Source organism: Ovis canadensis, chromosome 16, assembly GCF_042477335.2.
Source record: "Ovis canadensis isolate MfBH-ARS-UI-01 breed Bighorn chromosome 16, ARS-UI_OviCan_v2, whole genome shotgun sequence".
Classification (NCBI taxonomy): domain Eukaryota; kingdom Metazoa; phylum Chordata; class Mammalia; order Artiodactyla; family Bovidae; genus Ovis; species Ovis canadensis.
In genome coordinates, this window is record NC_091260.1 from 71,823,617 (window position 1) to 71,843,388 (window position 19,772).

The following is a 19,772-nucleotide window of genomic DNA, read 5'->3' on the forward strand; positions in this document are numbered from 1 at the left end:
ACTCCTCCAGGAAATAATCGTTTTTGTTCGCTTTACTATGCAAAGTCATCCCAGCCACAGAAAGCTGCAGAAACCTGCACGCTGACATCGCACTGCAGGCAAGCACCAGCACACAGCACGGGGCAGACAAGGGAAGTCTTTGCTGCAGAAACGATGGGAAACAGTGCAGACTCAAACCTGCGGTGGCAGCGTACCAGCGTGAGCTCCGGGTCCTGCAGCCAGGAGGGCAGCGCCGCTGGCTGACTCATGGCCTGGAACAGTGTGGCCCTCAGTGCACAGTAGTTATCTCCACGGACTCGCCTGATGGAGGTGAATTTCTGAGACACCTCCTCATAGCCCTGCGCAAAAAGCATCAAAAAATTCAAATGGTCGTTACTGACTTCGGAGAGCGGGGAGAATTTTATTCATGTGGAAGAAATATGCCCCCCACGCCCCCTACCCTGATCAGAGGAAAAATGGCCAAGTCTTTCCTGTAGGATATTTTAATTCCCTTTTTATTCATCAAAAGAAATTAACAAACATTAGTATCATACAAAATATCAGCATATGCAGCAGACACAACATACTAGAACATATAGAATGGGACACTAAGTATTATTAAAATGCTAGTTACCCCCAAAGTTGAAGTCGTATGTCCCTTTCTAAGCAACTGCTGTAACACTCACTTATTAATAACCAGTAATCTGAAGGCTTTGGTCTGTGTTTAAGTTGACCCTAAACTCTTTAATGAGGAGACAGGAAAGAAAAGAGATGCACCCAGCTTATGCGCCCAATTCCCCAGTCGTGTCTGACTCTTTGCAACCCTATGGACTATAGCCCAACAGGCTCCTCTATCCATGGGATTTTCCAGACAAGAACACAGGAGTGGGTTGCCACTTCCTACACAAGGGGAATCTTCCTGGCCCAAGGCTCAAACCCTCATCTTTTGTATCTCCCCGTGTTGACAGGTGGATTCTCTACCTGGCTTATGTCTCCATATTAAAGATAACACCCTGTACCCCACATTTCCATGAAATACATAAAGATTATATGTATCGTCTTGGAGGTGCCTGGATCAATTCTGTTTTTTAAAAAGTGGATTGAATTGTCACTATTATTCAGCCTGGAAGTGAAACAAGGAAATGAAAATTCTCGGTGACATGCTCAGTCACTCAAACACAGCCATCCAAATGGACCGTTTTGAGCACACTCCCCTTAAAAGGACACCATGAAATCCCACGGAGCTGGTCCAGGCACCTGGCTGAGTTCTCCGCTGGACGCTGCTCAGGCCTCGGCATCAACTTTCAGGCTTTCCCATCTCACTCCCCCTTGACCATGTGGATCTGCCGCTTGCCCTGCTCTTCCTCAACAGCCACTTAAAACCATGTTTCCCCCTCAACACACACATACGCAAAGGAAGAAGTGGCACCGTCCTGGGGTGGGGACCCCGTAGACAGTCATCCTGTGTCCAAGCACTGGACCCTGTCGTAAGTTGTTTTTAAGATTCAAGTCACAGGATGATGTTTGAAGTATTTCTTTCCAATAATAAAATTCTGAGAGCTGCATTTCTGTTCAGTGGCCCAACTACTGCAATAGAAGGCCCATCAGGGAGACTCATGCCTACTAAATGCACCTCTTCCCTATGGTGAACCCCCAGCTGTCCCAAATACTAGCTCAACAGCAACTGCACCTTTCCAAATGCATAAATCACTCATGGGATTGTGCAGTACACTGTAGTCCATAGTCAGTGAAAAAATCCAGAGAAGCGGCCCCAGCAGTCCAAACCTGTGGTGTACAAGGGTCAACTGCAGGAGCAATCTCCACCTATGGAGGAATGCTGGGTTCAGGATCCATCTGATGGGGAACCAAGAGTGGGGCTGCCTGACTACTGTGCAGCGGGAGTGGTGATCCAGCCCGGCCACAGCCCCAGCGAGGCCACGTCATGGGAATCCCCAACATCCCACAGCCTTGGAAGGACTACTTTCGGGTCACCCAGTTATGCAAAGGGACTGAGAGGGGGCAGCTCCTGGAGTGCCCTAAATAAATGTAGGAGCTCCAGGTCCCACTGCTAAGGGAGTACGGGAGAGTCCAGGCCCCAAGAACTGGAGGATGTGAAGATAAACCCAGGTGGGGACAGCAGACGTAGGTCACCCAAGGCTGTGACCTCATCAGGCCAGAAGGACATTACAGCCAAATGCCCCCAAGGGGCTAACCCGTGGCTGGCGTAGCTCGGAACAGCACACAGTCATTTATGCGTTTTTCAAAGAAATCAAGTTGCTGACTAACTGATAATGATTCTGTATTAATACTGAGACGGCCCTTATCTTTGCAGTCTGTTTCCTCATCTCTAAAATTAGAGCCCCAGTAGTAACACAGTCTAATGGCAGTTGTCATAACTATAACATCTAAACATAACGGCAACCCACTCCAGTATTCTTGCCTAGAGAATGCCAGGGACAGGGGAGCCTGGTGGGCTGCTATTCGTGGGGTCGCAAAGAATCGGACACGACTGAAGCAACTTAGCATGCATGCATGCATGGGAGAAGGAAATGGCAACCCACTCCAGTATTCTTGCCTGGAGAATCCCAGGGACAGAGAATCCTGGTGGGCTGCCATCTATGGGGTCGCACAGAGTCAGACACGACTGAAGCGACTTAGCAGCATACAAAAGGACATATTAAATAATTACCTATGGTAGACTACTGGAAAAACTCAAAGTGCATGCATCCAGGCATCATACCTTTCTCATACACGTTGCTTTTTGCGTATTTCCCCTCCATTCTTTTTTGCAGTAGTCCATGATATCCATTTCAGGAGCTACACTTAATCTAGGTTCTGTGAAAGGATCCAAAAAAAAGGGGGTGGGGTGGGGGAGGGGGAATAAGGAGACAAAGTATGATCAGAATAACAGCACGGCTTCGCCTGAGAATTCCTTTCTCACTCACTGCAGTCCTTCCCACGTCTAGAATCCCAAGACTGCTGACCACCCAGTGCAGACCGCCACCACCTCGCTCCCAGATGACCACAGAGGTCTCCCGCTGAGCCTCCCTGTCACCAGACCCTAGCGGCCATCCCCCACACAGCAGCCAGAGCAGTGCATTCAAAACCTAGGTGAGATGCTACCCATTACAGCTGGGCTCCAGGGCCGCCCGCCACACCTAGGGGTCCACTCCCTTCCTCCCTACCAGAGGGCCCCCTGCCCTGGCCCCCACTGCCTCCCGGGTCTCAGCTCCTCTCACTACACACACCAACAGCTCCTGCCCTACCTGTGAGGTACCTGCTCCTCAAGCTCTGCAGGTCTCTGCTTACCTCTGACACTGACACCCAGTGTCAAAACATCTCACACACCCACATTCTCTCTCTCTCTCACACACACACACTTTCATTCTGTTCCCCTTACATGGTTCTGCTTTTCTTCTTGGCAGTGATCTACACCTGACATATTTCTTTCTCTGTACCCTGCCTCTCTCATCCCTACACATTCACACATGCACACACACACACTCACACACACTTTCACTCTGTTCCCCTTACATGGTTCTGCTTTTCTTCTTGGCACTGATCAACACCTAACATATTTCTTTTTCTGTACGCTGCCTCTCCCATCCCTACACACAGACACACACATACACATAAAACACACACACACACACACACACACACACACACACACACATAGACACACACAGCAAAACATGAGCTCCCTGAGGGCAGGGGCTTGGTCTGTTTCCCAGCTGTGCCCTCAGCACCGGCAACCACACTGACCTAGGTATCCTCGAATAATGTTCATTCAAACATGCAGTAGTCTAAGCCATGAGACCATATAGCTAGTGATTTGTAATTTTTTCACATCCATTATACAAAGAGATAACACTTCTATTACAGATGTATATTTAATAATCTTTATTTCGTTATATCCTGTTTTGATCCCAAAGGGCTGTAAACTGTTGATAATCAGCCAAAAACTAACGGAGCTCTCAATGTGAGCTGAAACACAGGCCTGTTTGATTCTAATAACACATACCCCCCCAAAATTAAAGACACAACTGATGATCAGACAGATATTACAGTAAAAAATAAAATGGCCTTCAGACTTTCCTTGTTTAACACATGAGGCCTGGGGTTGGATTTTGTGGCCTAGGCATATGCACGCACATGTGTGGGTCTTTGAACGTTTTAAGAAGAAAGAGAGCTAAATTCCCAGGCATATCTTGACTTCCTTTTTAAAATATTGAAGAAGTAAATGTTAGCAAAGAAATCAGGATATAAACACAGAAGTACCTCATGGCATATTTACTCAAGAGGAAGTTGTACATAAAATATAGATGGTACAGTCAACTCAATCCAACAAACACTGTGTGTCTAATATGTGCCAAGCACTGAGCTAGGAGCAGGGGGATATGAAGATGATAAAGGCCCAGGTTTGGTCCTGAATGGGTTTAGAGACTACTTAAGAAGAAAGGACCACAGGCCCTGACCGTGCAAGATGTGATGGATGTGGGATGACGGATGGAGGAGCACAAGACGAGCCCCTAAGCCCTTCTTGCACTTTAATAAGTAAAACAATTTTTTAAGACATAAAATGTCAGAATTGCCTGTTTTTAAAATCTCATTGATAAATCCTTTCATAAGGAAAATAAACCTTCTATACAAAAGGGAAAACAATACACACACAGGTAACAGATACATTTATGTGTGCTTAAGTCAGGACTGGCTTAAAGGTGAACCAGTCCTGGAGCCTAATCCACAGAGACCACAAATACCACAGCTACACAGCCAACCCTCAAATAAAGAGCAGCCACTGTTTAAAGTCAAAAACACCTTGTGAGTGTCTATTAGTGGAAGGAAGAGTTCCCTTCAATCGCTTTCCGACTCACCTCCTCAGAAAGCCCGAGGAGCCACACGTGTCCTGAGGTGAGGACATCCACTAGGACACGTCCTGGCACGAGCAGAGCAGCTGCTAGCTCGGGAAGGGCCCCCGGGAGAAAGCCCAGCCCTGGCGCTCTCCTCGCCCGCGGTGCTCTTTCCTGTGGGTAGGACACCCGGGCCCTCCACAGGCCGGCAGAGCCCCATCTCAGGATCGAGTGGAGGAGGCAGGAGGCTGGCTGGGCTCAGAGGCCAGGCCACAGGCCGCAGTCCTCTGATGAATCACAGGTCTGCGTGAGGCAGTGAGGGTGGGAAAATGGGCGCCGGAGCAGCTGCCAGCATCGGAAGTGCGCCCCAGCCCCCACCCCAAGCAGCTTACAGTCTAAGTCAGCTCCTGCTCTGGTCATCCGCATGCTACACAGGCTGCTTACTGCCTCGGGAATGCACGTTTCTAATGGCCAAACAAACTCCACCAAAAGCAAACTCAAAAAGCACAAAGGGGAAGCTGAAAATCAACAGTGGTCACCAGAAGCTGACATAACCAAGAGGTTTTGTTCCTTAACCACCATATGGTGACCAGGACAAGGATTCAGACCCTTGGAGGATGGGAAGTTAAAACTGAACCCCTCCAGAACGCTGGGACTCTCAATCAAGAGGCTAGGGCAAGAATTGAAAACTTTTTCTCTAATGGGTCAGAGTGTAAATAACGTAGGCTTTAAGGCTATAAGGTTTCTATCACAACTACTCAACTTACTATGCACGAAAATCACCACGTGTGATGTGTAAACTAAGGAGTTCCAATAAAACTTTATTTACAAAACCAGGTGGCATCTCAGCTTTGGCCAGGCAGCTAGTGTTTGCTGACCCCTGGACTAGGTGGGGTCAGCTTCCCAGGTGGCGCAAGTGGTAAAGAACCCGAATGCCAATGCAGGAGATGTTGAGAGACATGGGTTCAATCCCTGGGTCGGGAAGATCCCCTGGAGAAGGAAATGGCAACCTGTTCCTTGCCTGGAGAATCCCATGGACAGAGGAGTCTGGTGGGCTACAGTCTATGGGGTCGCAAAGAACAGGACATGACTCAGGCGACTTTGCACGCACGGACTAGGTGACTAACAGAGAGCATGAGAAAACTTTCTGCCTTGACCTGGGCTCTCACTTGGGGAGAAAGGACCTAAGATCTCATAACCACAGGCCAGCTCTCACACAGGGACAGGGTGTGACTTCACACCAACTGCAAGACCCTGGGAACACAAACCCAGAAATTCACCTGACGTGGCCCAAGGCAGGTGACTCCCGAGTGCATGGCAGAAACAAGGCCAAACTCCCTCACACTCAAGACAGGCTGCACAATCTCTCCACAGACACACAATAGCTGAATGTAGAACCAAACTCTGAAGAAACAAGAAGTAAGCAAAAACAGCAACTGGCATAAGTAGACCTGCCAGGATTCTCAGCTAATGGAGTTACCAGGTCCAGAAGGGAATGTGTGAAATGCCGAAAGGAATAAAAGAAGAAACAAAACTTGAGCAAAGAGCAATACACTGTCAAAAAAGACCAAGCAAATTGGGAAGGAAAACAGATCTTTTCCAAAAGAGAAAGAGAATACCTTTCTAAAGGAACTAACCAGAATGCAACAGAGGCTAAAAGTCAGAAAATACGTGAAAGAGTGTGTGACTCAGGGCCCTGGATAACTGAATGGGAGCTAGCAAACACCTGGTTTGGAGCTCTGAAAGCGGTAAACAGAATAGGAAAAAGGCAGTATTTAGAGAGATAATGGCTGAGAATTCTGAACTGATGAAAACGAAGCATCTTCAGATTTTAAAAGGTAAAAACGATCCCTAACAAAGTACTAAAAAAAAAAAAAAATCCATACTTAAGGGACCCTGAGGAGAAACTGTAGGACACCAAAGACAGAAAGAAGATAGGGAAAGACAGACTGCCAAGAGCCCGACTGACTGCAGTGTTCTCAACTACGAGAGAAACGACAACAGAGTGGAATGAAATCAAGGAAAATTAGAGAAAACATATTATTCACCTGGGGTTATTCAAGAAACAGTGAAATCAAGACATTTTCGCACAAAACGGAGCTGCTCACCAGAGGCCCATCCACAGGATATTACATCAGGAAGGGCAACGAAGCCAGAAGGACTGAGATGCAGGGTGTGAGGGGACCCGTGTTGCCTCAGACCAGAGCTGAAGCGACAAGACCCCCTGAAAAGCAAGAGCACCTGTGTGGGGCTCCCCTGGGGACAGAAGGGAACCCCAACAGAGAGCCTGCAGAGCAAGCGAGGAGGCCAGAGGCCCCTGAAGAACAGACAAGGGCAGGAACAGACGAGGGCTGAGGAAGCGCCTTCTCCTCAGGACAGGACTGCTGAGTCCTGCCACTGAGCTGAAGCGTGTGCAACTGCCGGTGCAGAGGCCCTGAGACGCCTCTGAAGGCTACAGGGGCCGGGGAGCCGCGGGGCTGGACCACAACAGACACGTCATCTTCCTCGGTTACCACAGGGAGGAGTTCCGCCCACTCCCTGTGAGGAAGGCTCGAGAACTGTCTCCGGAGACCCCACCCGGTATCTTCTGCTCCTAATGACACATCTTAACACTTTGTCACTCGCACGGTAAATGAGAGCTGGTTCTTAAACCAGAACATTACGCAAGTGGCGCACAGGAAAACGCCGCTTGTGAATCGTTCGGTGGCTCAGTCGTGTCTGACTCTTTGCGACCAATTCTTAGAGTTTGCTCAAACTCACGTTACTGATTCAGTGATGCCATCCAACAGTCTCATTCTGTCAGCCCCTTCTCCTCCTTCCCTCAGTCTGAATGGTCTGTGGGGTATCCCCTAATGGAGCCCCCTCCCTGGCCTCCTGCCTGGGGCGAGTTGGGGAGGAAGGAGGTGCTTCCCCACACCCGGCCCCGCCGGCCATGGTCGAAGCAGGCTCACCCTAGCAGCCAGGGGTCGATGGATGCTGACGGATGAACAGAGAGCATGCGGCTGAGCACAAGTGTGGACAGGAAGTCACAACATGACGGGAGAATTAACAGCTATCAAGTCCACCACCGTTGTTTCTTATAAGTCAAATTCACACGGCCTTCTGCACACAAAGACCCAGAGGGCCAGCTTCTCAGTAAATCCTTCCACTTGAAACGAAAAACGCACTTCAAACCCCAACTCTCCCTCTGAAAATAAGGAAGTCAAGAACTTAAGAGAGAGTGGTGTCAAGAGGTTAGACAAATTCTCACGGGTGCAAAAATGCTATGAATGTAAGGAACGCAAGCAAAGTACTTGCACTGAAATTTTAAAGCCTCAGGAAACAGTAGTCCCCAAATAAATCCAAAATATTTTTACCCAGCAAAATGAATAACCCAGCGGAGGTAAGACCAAATGCCTAAGAATGCTTCCTAGGAAGTCCATCTTCCTAGGAAAGTGTATCTCAATATTTTATGAAAATGAATATACTGATTTAATTGCATTTTCTACTATAAACAGTAAGAACTCTTTATAAAGAAAACAATTCCAAACATACCTGATGACCCTCTTTCATGTATAAGTAATTCTTTCTCCTTTTCTATTTCATCCGCCGCACGATACATGTCCTCCTCGCTGAAATCACACCAAATCAGACATTTCAAAAATTTGTGGCACTGACATGTCCTTCTTATCACAACATGCAGCTGCTCTACGAATTTATAAGACACGCAAAGTTAAACGTTTTTACATTACATGATGACAGTCTGATAAAATATGGGTCTTTCGTCTTAGACTTGTGTTTCTAGCATTACTCACTCAGACTTTTTGAAGTGAGACATTTTACAGCTCTCCACTGGCTACGCGGCTCTGGGGCCATTTCAACTGTGATGTCTTTAATGCCTCAACCACACATGTAAGCATCTTAGCACACTCATCTATGCTCATCAGCGAAGCTGTTCATGACTCTTCAGGTTTCAAGCATGGAGATGGTGCCAATAAAAGCACTGAGGAGGGCAGGCCAACTGCCGACTTTGGGACATCACAGGCAAGTTTTCCAAGAATTCCTCGAAGAAGGAGGACAGGAGATCCACAAGCTCCCCTGGGCCACACCAGCTCCCTGAGGTGCTCCTGCTCCGATGCCCACAGGAAAGCAGCCCCCTGACCTTGTGCTGGGCATATGCCCACCAACCCCCACACTTTCATTGGGACTTACACAGCAGCTCCCCAAAGAGTCTCCCGGCTCCTTCAGTGAGCCAACAAGAACCTACTAAGTCCTGGAAAGGAGAAAACCCCACTGGCTGCTAGACAAGGAGGGCAAACAGAACTTTCAGATTCTAAGACCACTCCTGTTCCCCCCAAGATGCACCACGGTGATGGGCAGCAGAGATGCCATTCTGTTTTTGCTGGAACACAAGACAGGTGAAAGCGCAAATCGCCCAAAAGTGGAAGACGGGGAGCTAAGGCACAGAGGATGGGAGAAGCCTCAAGGCCCGTGGACCGATGTCTGCTGGAAGGCAAGACCAGGACACCCTGCAAGGCCCAGAAAGACCAGGAACTACAGGCACACCGAGTACTTTGCGGGGAGCATGGGAGAACTCTAGAGCTGCAAGCAACAGACCCCCAGTTCCCGGTACTCCCCACAACAGCACACCCCTGCTCCTCACGCAGGACAGGAGGCTCCAGGCACCAGGCCACAGAGGAAAGAGGAGTTACTCAGGAACTAAGGGGATGGCCCCTTCGTGCCCGACTCTGGGAGCTCCCCAGCGCCTCATGCACGGCTCAGAAGCCAGAGGAAAGAGGAAGGGGGTGCCGCTGAGAGAAACAGACTGAGGTGGGGACCAACACACCCTCCACCCCTGAAACCCTTCAATGGCTCCCAAATAAGCGGGGAAGTCTAAATCTGGACGCGCCCCACCATGCTAGCCACACACACACACACACACACACACACACACACACACACACTTACTTCAGTCCAAATAAGCGGGAAAGTCCAAAATACACACACACACACACACACTTACTTCAGTCCAAATAAGCGGGAAAGTCCAAAATATACACACACACACACACACACACATTCAGTCCAAATAAGCGGGGAAGTCCAAAATACACACACACACACACACGCACACACTTCAGTCCAAACACTTGATGGGCCCAGGTGTGCTTGTACTCCTGTGACTGGCTCTGCTGGCGCCCCTGCATGCATGGCTCACTGTCCACCCCAACAGGGCACAAGCTGTGCGGGCGGCCTCGCTGGAGCATGCCACGGGCTGCAGTGAGACCGCCAGGGTGTGACCACTCCTCACTCCAGCCCTTGTCAACCACGTGCATCACCCGTGGAACTCAAGGGACCACACTTCTCAGCACCTAAATGTATCCACCTGTAAAAATAACAGTGAGAGTACTCACAAGAGACTGCTCTGAAAATAAGACACGCAGGCACTCGACAGTCAAAAAAGTTAGCTAGTCTCATTAATTCTCGTACCTATCCATCTGGGAAGAAGAGGGATGGATGATTCACCCAATGATCATCTCTTACCCGTTCTCCTTTTCTTCTCTCTTCTCAAAAGTGACGGTGTGTGTGCGCCTGTCTTTTGTTGTTGTGGGACTGAGGGGGACATACTAGGTAACAGGTACTCTCCGTGTGCTCTAACCCCAGTGAGATTTCAAGTAAAAGGTGTGATGTCACCCATGCAGCCCGGGCCAGGGTTAAAAGCAAACAGAAACCAGATTCGCAGGGACTATACATCAAACACTTAGAATAAAAAGTGACTAAACGTGTTAGTTCTTCTTTCAATAGTTTAATGTTATCTTTCGCCCTCCTTCCTAGCTTTATCAAATAGGAGAGAAATTCTGATCGTATAAAACCGGCATTTAAGTGAATCGTTTTCGTAATACCATTATCAGGAGCGTGTCTTTGTGGAAGCCACTTCCCTAATCTTGGCCTCAGTTTTCTCATCTTCAAAACAAGATGCCCAGACAGATCTAAGTGATCTATGCAGTTCCTCTTCCAGTTCTTGGTTCTAACGGACTATGAAGCTATTCTCACTTCATGCGAATTCTGTGGCTACAGGCAGGCGTCTCTGCCTCCACTCTTGTCTCCTGCCTTTCTTATCTACAGGATAACCAAAGTGCATGGCAACACCAGGGCCCAGAGGAGGTTCTCTAAACGAGCATCTCTCTGAACAGCCGCAAATACAAACTCCCACAAAGACCAACAGCAGAGGAAACGAAGAGAAGCCTACAGGAGAATGAAGTGCAACGGGAAGACAGAACAGAAAGGGAAGCTACTGGAAACAGAAATGCGGTGATTCAAGACATACAGAAGAAGCACAGCAGAAATTGATGAATGGGAGGCCAAGAGTGTATTCAAATCACTTTAGCCACACTATTTCATTCAGATGTTCACAAACGCCTCCATGGCCACCAAGGATATCTGCTAACTTGCCAAGGCCACCAGGGAAACTGTAATACGGCTTTTAAAGGCCACTGTATTTACTTGGAGAGAAGCTATAAGTTCAAACAATAAAGTTCAATCAGTACAGTCAGAAAACGAGACATTTAACAGCCAAAATGAAATATTCCTCCAACACGAGGACCGCCAACTAGAAAGAGAGATGTGGGAAAACAAGAAAAATTAAAATAATTTTATTTAAGAAGATACTTCACTCAATAAACCTTTAACTTTTTTTAAATATCAAAAAGGAAATGATATTTTTAACAGCAAAAAGAAATTATATTTAAAATCAGGAATCTGAAATAGCTGGAGGTTTAAATTTTTGTTTGGGAAAGGAAGACAGGGAAACAATGAAAGGAAAGGGGCTATTTGATAAGATCAGATCCCCCGTGCTGACCAGTTTCAGAAATGTGGCAATCTGGTGTGTGTGTCAAGCTGGGGTTGGGATGAGAGGTGCTCATTTGGCACAAAGAGTCCGTTGAAATCCATAGGCTCAAAATGATCACTACAGCAAAAAATTTCCTTCCAGAAAACATACAGATCACTAGAAAAGTAGTGAAGTAAAAGTCTTAAATGTGACCTGATTTCTTGGGGACCATGGCATGTGAGCCGTACTCAGTTAAAATTTTAAAACCAAAATGTTAATAATTCCTCCTTAGAAAATTATTAGTTTAGCACCATAATGTTATTTTAAAGTGTGTATTTTCAAGCTCCCATTTTCTCTTAGAAATGAAATACTTTACTCTTAATGTTAAGGCAATATACTTCATTGAGCAGGTTATATGACACTGTCTGTTAACTTATAACCTTCCTCTTGCTCTGTTCAAAGACCTGGATAATAATAAATGAAACTTAATTTTAAAATGCTGACTACATTTAAACAAAATTATACTATTCCCCAAACAAAAGCTATAATATAAGCTAAAAACACAGAGCTCAGTGAAGCAGAAGATATTTCTGTGAAGCCAATTTTTCAATTTCTGATACAGTAAACACATAATATGAAAAAAGTCAACTCTAACATATATGCAAAGCTAACAAGACAGCATCTCAATCACTCACTGTTGTGGACATTTGCACCAAGTTCCCCTTAGCTATCTAAAAAAACCTAAACTGAATATGACTCTGTTCAGCTCTCTGGACTTGCAGCTCATGCTTACTTTGGCCTGTCCTAGAAGACTAACAGCCCGGGCAGTGTCGGTGAGACAGTGGCAACCACCTGTGACACCGGGCACCGTTCCACAAAGGCACAGGAAAAGCAAAAAGCACTCTACTCAGCCTTCCTCCACCTCTCAGCGGTTGCCTAAAATGAGTGAGCCACACATCAAATGTAGGAAAGTACCGGCGCCCAGGCCAAAATTCCACCTCCGTTCTCCAAGTGGACTTTCCATGACTGGCTCAGTGACTCCCAGAGGGGTCTGGGGACAACCTGGACCCCTGCAACCTAAGGTTTCTCAGGGGCACCCCAGCTCTGAAGCAGGTTCTACTCCCAGGTGGGGAAAGGACCAGAAGGGAGTAGCTGTTACCCCATCAAAGACAGCACCCCCGGAGCCACTAAGGTGTGAGGTGGGTGGGAAAAAACATTCGCTCGACAGTACACTTAGCAACACCCAAGAGCAAGAGCTTCACAAGTTGTTAGTTACAGCCCTTCTGAGAATCCACAGCTTTCCTCTGAACCTCAGTCCAGAAAGACATAAATATGCATACAATTTTGCTTTCGATTTCAGAAGGGTACACAGACACATCATGCTGCCCTCTCACCGCGAGCCTGTGGACCCCAGATTTAAACCCTGTCCCCTTCTCAGGCAGATAGAGAAGACCATGGAGTAGGCTCGCTTCTCAATTCCCAAAGCATGTCTAGCCTGGCCACAAACCACGTCCAGGGCCACCCTGGTCCTCAGGGGCCGGAGTCTTAGCTTAGCTGAAAGGAAGAAGTGGACCCACCCTAAGTTTCGATTTTATGGGTCAGGTGAGCAGGGGACGGAGGATAGGAGACCTGCTCACAGGAGGAGTGAGGAAGTTTCCAAAGAAGCCAACTAAATCGGGTCTGACCTAACCCTTCCTCAAAAAGGACCCTGCGTCGTCGTGTGAGCCATCCTTGGGGCTTGTCCAAGGGATGCCAGCCAACCACAGTTCTCAAATGAAGGAAGGGAAGGAAGGCAATTCAGAATGCAGCTTATCCACAAGATCTGTGTGTCTGTCTCCCCCATGATTTCTCTGGGGGGAAATCACAGTGAGCCCAGTCACAAGGAATCTGTATCCTATGTAAAGCCTAGGAAATGAGCCATCCCTCTGTCGACTCATCGCTAATCCCCTCGGAGTCATATTCTGAATGTATAAAGGCTGCCAAAGTTGGGTTTGTATTCATAATTTCTACCCACTGAATGAATTAAAATTACTCTGCAGGATGTCCCCAAACATCTGCATCTTATGGTGTTTCGTATTGGCAGGTGCAATACTCAATTTCTGTGCAGATCAAACTTAACTCTCTGGGTGGGAAGAAGGGACTTGGCTCCAGTCACAGAAAAACACAAGGTTAAAAAACCATTTTAGGACCTAGTTCAGGCATTCCACTACGTCCCTGCACTCAACTATTAGGCTGCACGCATCATCGTGGAAGAACGGCACACACGACACTGCAAACTATACAATGGACAATGTGACGTAGCAGTTTCTCTGGCCCTTGAGAAAGTATCACAACACAGGATAAGCAGCCCCACTGCCCATACAACAAACAGGAAAGCCCAAAACGTGGGATGTAATGTTCAGAAGCTGCCATCTGAGATTCTTTTCACCTCCTTTCCCTTGCTTCCCTTTGTTCTCTTACCAGTTAAAAGAGAATGAGGTCATCAAAGACAACAAAAATAGCAAGAAAAAGAAATTAAGCTACTACTTAAAAGGCAAACTGGAACATCTATTCCAGAAAAAAAAAAAAGTGAAGTTTGCAGTCATTATAAGTCATGCCTCTCTGCCCAGTTTTGCTGATGAAGCCACAAAGACCTAGGGGGTTGGGGGGAGGGGCGTGGTGGGCAGCAGGGGGGGGCAGTCCCCGGCGCCCAGGCATCAGGGGACGTAGCCCTGGAACCTACTCCCTGCACCTCCCTGGCCAAGCTATACAGATCAGATCCGCAGCTCAGCTTCCTGCCGCACCAAGTGACAAACCTGGACTGGGGTTTTCAGATGCCTTTCAGCTCCACGCCTACAGCTCTGCTGACAGCAGACAGAAGGGATACCTGCGCCACAGAGTCTGTGCATCAGCAAAGAGTGCTCCTCTTGCACCATGACCCACTTCCTCAGGCGCTCAGACTCCGGGAACCACATCCAGCAGAAAAACTTGCCAAATAACTCTGTGTATTTTGGGGACCCTGGTTCAAAGTTTCTGCATCTCCCAGGGGAGGCCATGAAATGGTTGAGGCTGAGAAGCAGCATTTGAGGGCCAGGGCCAGTAGGTGGGGGCAAAGCTCAGACCACCTGGGCATAAGTGAGGGAACAGCAGTTAGCCTGGCAGCAGCAGGTAGGAACCAGCATGAGCCTCCAAGGGGCAGAAGCAAAAGACCACGCCCACTTTATCAGTTGCTGAGTCTAAAGTAGGGCTCAGAGGTACAGAGCAAAACTGCAACCACAGGTCACAGCTGCTCACACATGGGCCTGCACAGTGGTTTCAATTTAAAAATAAAAGGCTACTATTTAAAAATCAAGGGAATTCCCTGGCAGTCCAGCGGTTAGGACTAGGTGGGCCAGGGCCCAGGATTCAATCCCCAGTTACGGAACTAAGATCCCACCAGTGTTGTGGCATGGCCAAAAATAAATAAGTAAATAAATAGAAAATAAAAATAAAGCACATGGATGAAGTTTTGAAAAAATAAAATAGGGGACTTCCCTGTCAGTCCAGTGGTTGAGATTCTAAGCAGCCACTGCAGAGAACACAGGTTCCATCCCTGGTCAGGGAACTAAGATCCCACATGCCATGCTGTTCCGTCCAGCCAAAACAAAACCAATAAATAAGTAAACAAATCTTTTAAATAAAGCAAAAATTTTTTAAAAAGAACATTTCAAACAAAAGTCAGAATCTTTGGATTCTTTACAGAAAATCCAGCAACTATTGGCTGGGCTTCCCTGGTGGCTCAGATGGTAAAGAATCTGACTGCAATGCAGGAGACCCAGATTCGATCCCTGGGTCGGGAAGATTCCCTAGAGAACGAAATGGCAACCCACTCCAGTATTCTTGCCTGGAGAATCCCATGGACAGCAGAGCCTGGCGGGCTGTAGTCCTTGGCATCACAAAGTCAGACATGACTGAGTGACTAACACACACAGGTTGGAACTTAGTGGATTCTACCCCCATCAGACTCAGCTCTCCAGGAACCCATGGTGTACATCTGGCTGGCTCCTGGAGTCAGGAGTTTGAAACCTCCTGCTCTCAATCTTTCCCAGTGACCATTAAGTGCAGCTTGAACTGAACACTTTCCCAAGGGGTCTGGGTGCTCAATAAGAATATCACAGTCCATAATAAAGGACCATGCAAGCCAGATGATTATAATATATTATCTGTAATAACAGTTCCCACCCAGAACCCCTTTTTAGGAAATGGGGGTGGGGGGAGAGTGGGAAGCACAGGGCACTTTCCTGCTAATCTGTCAAACTGGTTTTCTGAGTGGAATCCCAAAGGCATTTGTATGTGACTACCATTTGCATGGAGAAGGAAATGGCAACCCACTCCGGTGTTCTTTCCTGGTGGGCTGCCGTCTATGAGGTCACACAGAGTCAGACACACTGAAGCGACTTAGCAGCAGCAGCAGCAGCATTTGCAAATGCAGAAAAGTTTCAGCCTTCAAGTTTACATTCTGCTTCCACCCCTGCCCCCAGACTCTTGCGATTTACACCACCTTCAATAAAGAATTGATCAGGCTTCCCTGATGGCTCAGACGGTAAAGAATCCATCTGCAGTGCAGGAGATCTGGGTTCAACCCCTGGGTTAGGAAGATCTCTTGGAGAAAGGACTGGCAACCCACTCCAGTATTCTTGCCTGGAGAATCCCCATGGACAGAGAAGCCAGGTGGGCTACAGTCCATGGGGTCTCAAAGAGTCAGACACGACTGAGCGACAGACACTATAACCAGCACGGCCTTCCGTATTTAAAAATAAAGGGGGGGGGGGTGATTGGGGACAACTAGATGAGCAGCTGGCGGCCAAAACAACTGGGTCAAACTCCGTCCAAAGTCTGTCTAACAGGTGGGACGCTCATCAAGCAGAGACTTGCCTTCCAAGAACAACACGTCGTGTGGTGCGGTGTTCGTGTAGTGCGGTGTTCCTGTGGTGGGGGACAAGGGACAACCTTATTTTCCTTCCGCCCACATATCGGAGGAAAGATCTGATGGGAGTGAGGTTTATTATAAGAGTATATGCTGCTGGAGTTTGTTTCCCAGGTTTCTGGAGCTTTCTTTAGCTTTAGAGCTATGGAGATACAAAAAAAAGGGGGGTGGGGGTGGGGACACTGGATAACCAGAACTTTTGAGATGCGCCCTCCGGAAAAAACTTTTGCAATTGGGACACTGGATACAAGGGTCTTACGAATTCCTCTATTTCCGACGATCATACTTAGATGCGAAGGGCCTCCGCCGGCTACTCCCCAGCCCACCCCATCCCCCCAATACTCCCCGCACCGTCCCCTCAGGGGGCCAAGCCCGGAGCCCCCTCCCCGCCCCTGGTCCCGCGCACCGCGCCTCGCACTCACTGCTGGGACGGGCACCGCACCGCGACCCGCGGTGGCCCGCCGGCCGCAGACTTCCCGCCCTCCGGCGCCGCGGCCCCCGCCTCCCATGCCGGCTTCTCGGCACAGCTAGCGCCTGGCCACGCTCCGGGCTGAGGCATCGTCCCCCGACTCATGGGGCCGCCGCTGGCGGCGGCGGCGCCGCAGGGCTTCGGCCGCCTCCCAGTGATCCGGAGCCCCTCCCGTCGGGGCGCCCGGGCCGCGGCCGTTTCCTCAGCCGCGCCGCTTGCCCGCCAGCTAGCGACCGTGCCCAGGACGCTTCCGCGCGCGTCACCGCCGCCCGCCCCCTGACCTCTCACCCGAGAAGAGGGCGGGGGGAGGTGGGGCGGCCCGCGCCGGACCAGAGTCCTGCGACGCCCAGCCTGCGCATGCGCCCGCGCGGGGGTGGAGCGGCGGGAGACGAGAGGCCCGCCCACGCGAAACGCTACTGCGCGTGCTCCGCCCCTGCGCGCTGGCGCCCCGCCCCGGAACAGCCCCGAGAGCGCTTTTCAAGTCGCTGAGTGCGCCTCGGTGTCGCGTCTCGCGGCGTGAGGGTGAAAAAGTCCTGGACCAGTGGCGGGATGCGTCCTCCGTGAGGAGAAAGCGTTCAGTTCAGTTCAGTCGCTCAGTCGTGTCCGACTCTTTGCGATCCCATGACGCAGCACGCCAGGTCTCTCTGTCCATCACCAACTTCCAGAGTCCACCCAAACGCATGTCCATTGAGTCGGTTATGCCATCCAGCCATCTCATCCTCTGTCGTCCCCTTCTCCTGCCCTCAATCTTTCCCAGCATCAGGGTCTTTTCCAATGAGTCAGCTCTTCGCATCAGGTGGCCAAAGTACTGGAGCTTCAGCTTCAGCATCAGTCCTTCCAATGAACACCCAGTCCTGATCTTTAGGATGGACTGGTTGGATCTCCTTGCAGTTCAAGGGACTCTCAAGAGTCTTCTCCAACACCACAGTTCAAAAGCATCAATTCTTCAGCGCTCAGCTTTCCTTATAGTCCAACTTACATCCATACATGATCACTGGAAAAACCATAGTCTTGAGTAGGTGGACCTTTGCTGGCAAAGTAATGTCTCTGCTTTTTAATATGCTGTCTGAAGTGAAGTTGCTCAGTCGTGCACGACTCTTTCCAACCCATGGACTGTAGCCTACCAGGCTTCTCTGTCCCTGGGATTCTCCAGGCAAGAGTACTGGAGTGGGTTGCCATTTCCTTCTCCAGGGAATCTTCCCAACCCAGGGGCTGAACCTGGCTCTCCCGCGTTGTGGGCAGACGCTTTACCGTCTGAGCCACCAGGGAAGCTGTCCAGGTTGGTCATAACTTTCCTTCCAAGGATTAAGCGTCTTTTAATTTCATGGCTGCAATCACCATCTGCAGTGATTTGGGAGCCCAAAAAATAAAGTCTGACACTCTTTCCACTGTTTCCCCATCTATTTGCCATGGAGTGATGGGATTGGATGCCATGATCTTCGTTTTCTGAATGTTGAGCTTTAAGCCAACTTTTTCACTCTCCTCTTTCACTTTCATCAAGAGGCTCTTTAGTTCTTCTTCACTTTCTGCCATAAGGGTGGTGTCATCTGCATATCTGAGGTTATTGATATTTATCCGGGCAATCTTGATTCCAGCTTGTGCTTCCTCCAGCCCAGTGTTTCTCATGATGTACTCTGCATATAAGTTAAATAAACAGGCTGACAATCTACAGCCTTGACGTACTCCTTTTCCTATTTGGAACCAGTCTGTTGTTCCATGTCCAGTTCTAACTGTTGCTTCCTGACCTCCCTACCGGTTTCTCAAGAGATAGGTCAGGTGGTCTGTTAGTCCCATCTCCAGAATTTTCCACAGTTTATTGTGACCCACACAGTCAAAGGCTTTGACATAGTCAATAAAGCAGAAATAGATGTTTTTCTGGAACTCCCTTGCTTTTTCCATGATCCAGCAGATGTTGGCAATTTGATCTCTGGTTCCTCTGCCTTTTTAAAACCAGATTGAACATCTGGAAGTTCATGGTTCACGTACTGCTGAAGCCTGGCTTGGAGAATTTTAAGCATTACTTTACTAGCATGTGAGATGAGTGCAATTGTGTGGTAGTTTGAGCATTCTTTGGCATTGCCTTTCTTTGGGATTGGAATGAAAACTGACCTTTTCCAGTCCTGTGGCCACTGCTGAGTTTTCCAAATTTGCTGGCATATTGAGTGCAGCACTTTCACAGCATCATCTTTCAGGATTTGAAATAGCTCAACTGTGACAGGGCGCTATCCTGTTTGGGATCCGATGTCGCCCTGAGCTTTGGAGCTTTGCCCTCCGCTGTCAGGGTTTCCTTTGACTGGAGAGCGAGGGATGGGGGCCGCGTGGGTAATGTGCAGCTGGCCTACCCCGGTGACAATTTCATTACCACCAGCTCGACAAGCCCGGAGACCTGAGCCCTGAGCCCCGAGCCCCGCGGCCCTTAGGGGATTGGGCTTGTGGCTCCAGGGCTGGCAGTTACCGTCTCTTCTCCGTGAGGGCAACAAGTGGGAAGTGGTTGAACCCGACTGGTGAGCCAGCGCAGCACAGCGTCTCTTCTCAGAGGACATCCTTTCAATCAGAGATTTTACTTATGAGGAGCAAGGGGAAAATATTAACAAACTTCACAGATAAGAAAACAGAAATGTTTCATCGGTGGGGAGGGAATAGTGGGGCAGCCGCTAAGGACGCAAGGGGCAAAGAACGCTGGGCCAAAGTATGGACAAAGAGAATGGCTTAGGCAGT

General features: G+C 48.9%; 1 protein-coding gene across 2 annotated transcripts in view; it reads right to left on the reverse strand.

Moving 5' to 3' along the window:
* OTULIN (OTU deubiquitinase with linear linkage specificity) overlaps positions 1-17,401 on the reverse strand; it is a 32,823-nt gene extending 15,422 nt beyond the window's left edge. Inside the window, exons 1-4 of one of the 2 annotated variants that reach the window (XM_069556068.1) lie at positions 17,008-17,401; positions 8,367-8,443; positions 2,720-2,814; positions 195-338 (exon numbers count right to left, since the gene is read on the reverse strand). In XM_069556068.1, the coding sequence (XP_069412169.1) occupies positions 195-338; positions 2,720-2,814; positions 8,367-8,443; positions 17,008-17,159 (468 nt within the window). In that variant the 5' untranslated portion in view covers positions 17,160-17,401. Of the gene's footprint in view, positions 1-194; positions 339-2,719; positions 2,815-8,366; positions 8,520-8,626; positions 10,804-17,007 lie in introns of those variants that run through there. The other variant, XM_069556069.1, reaches the window with a different exon arrangement.
* Positions 17,402-19,772: the final 2,371 nt, after the last annotated feature.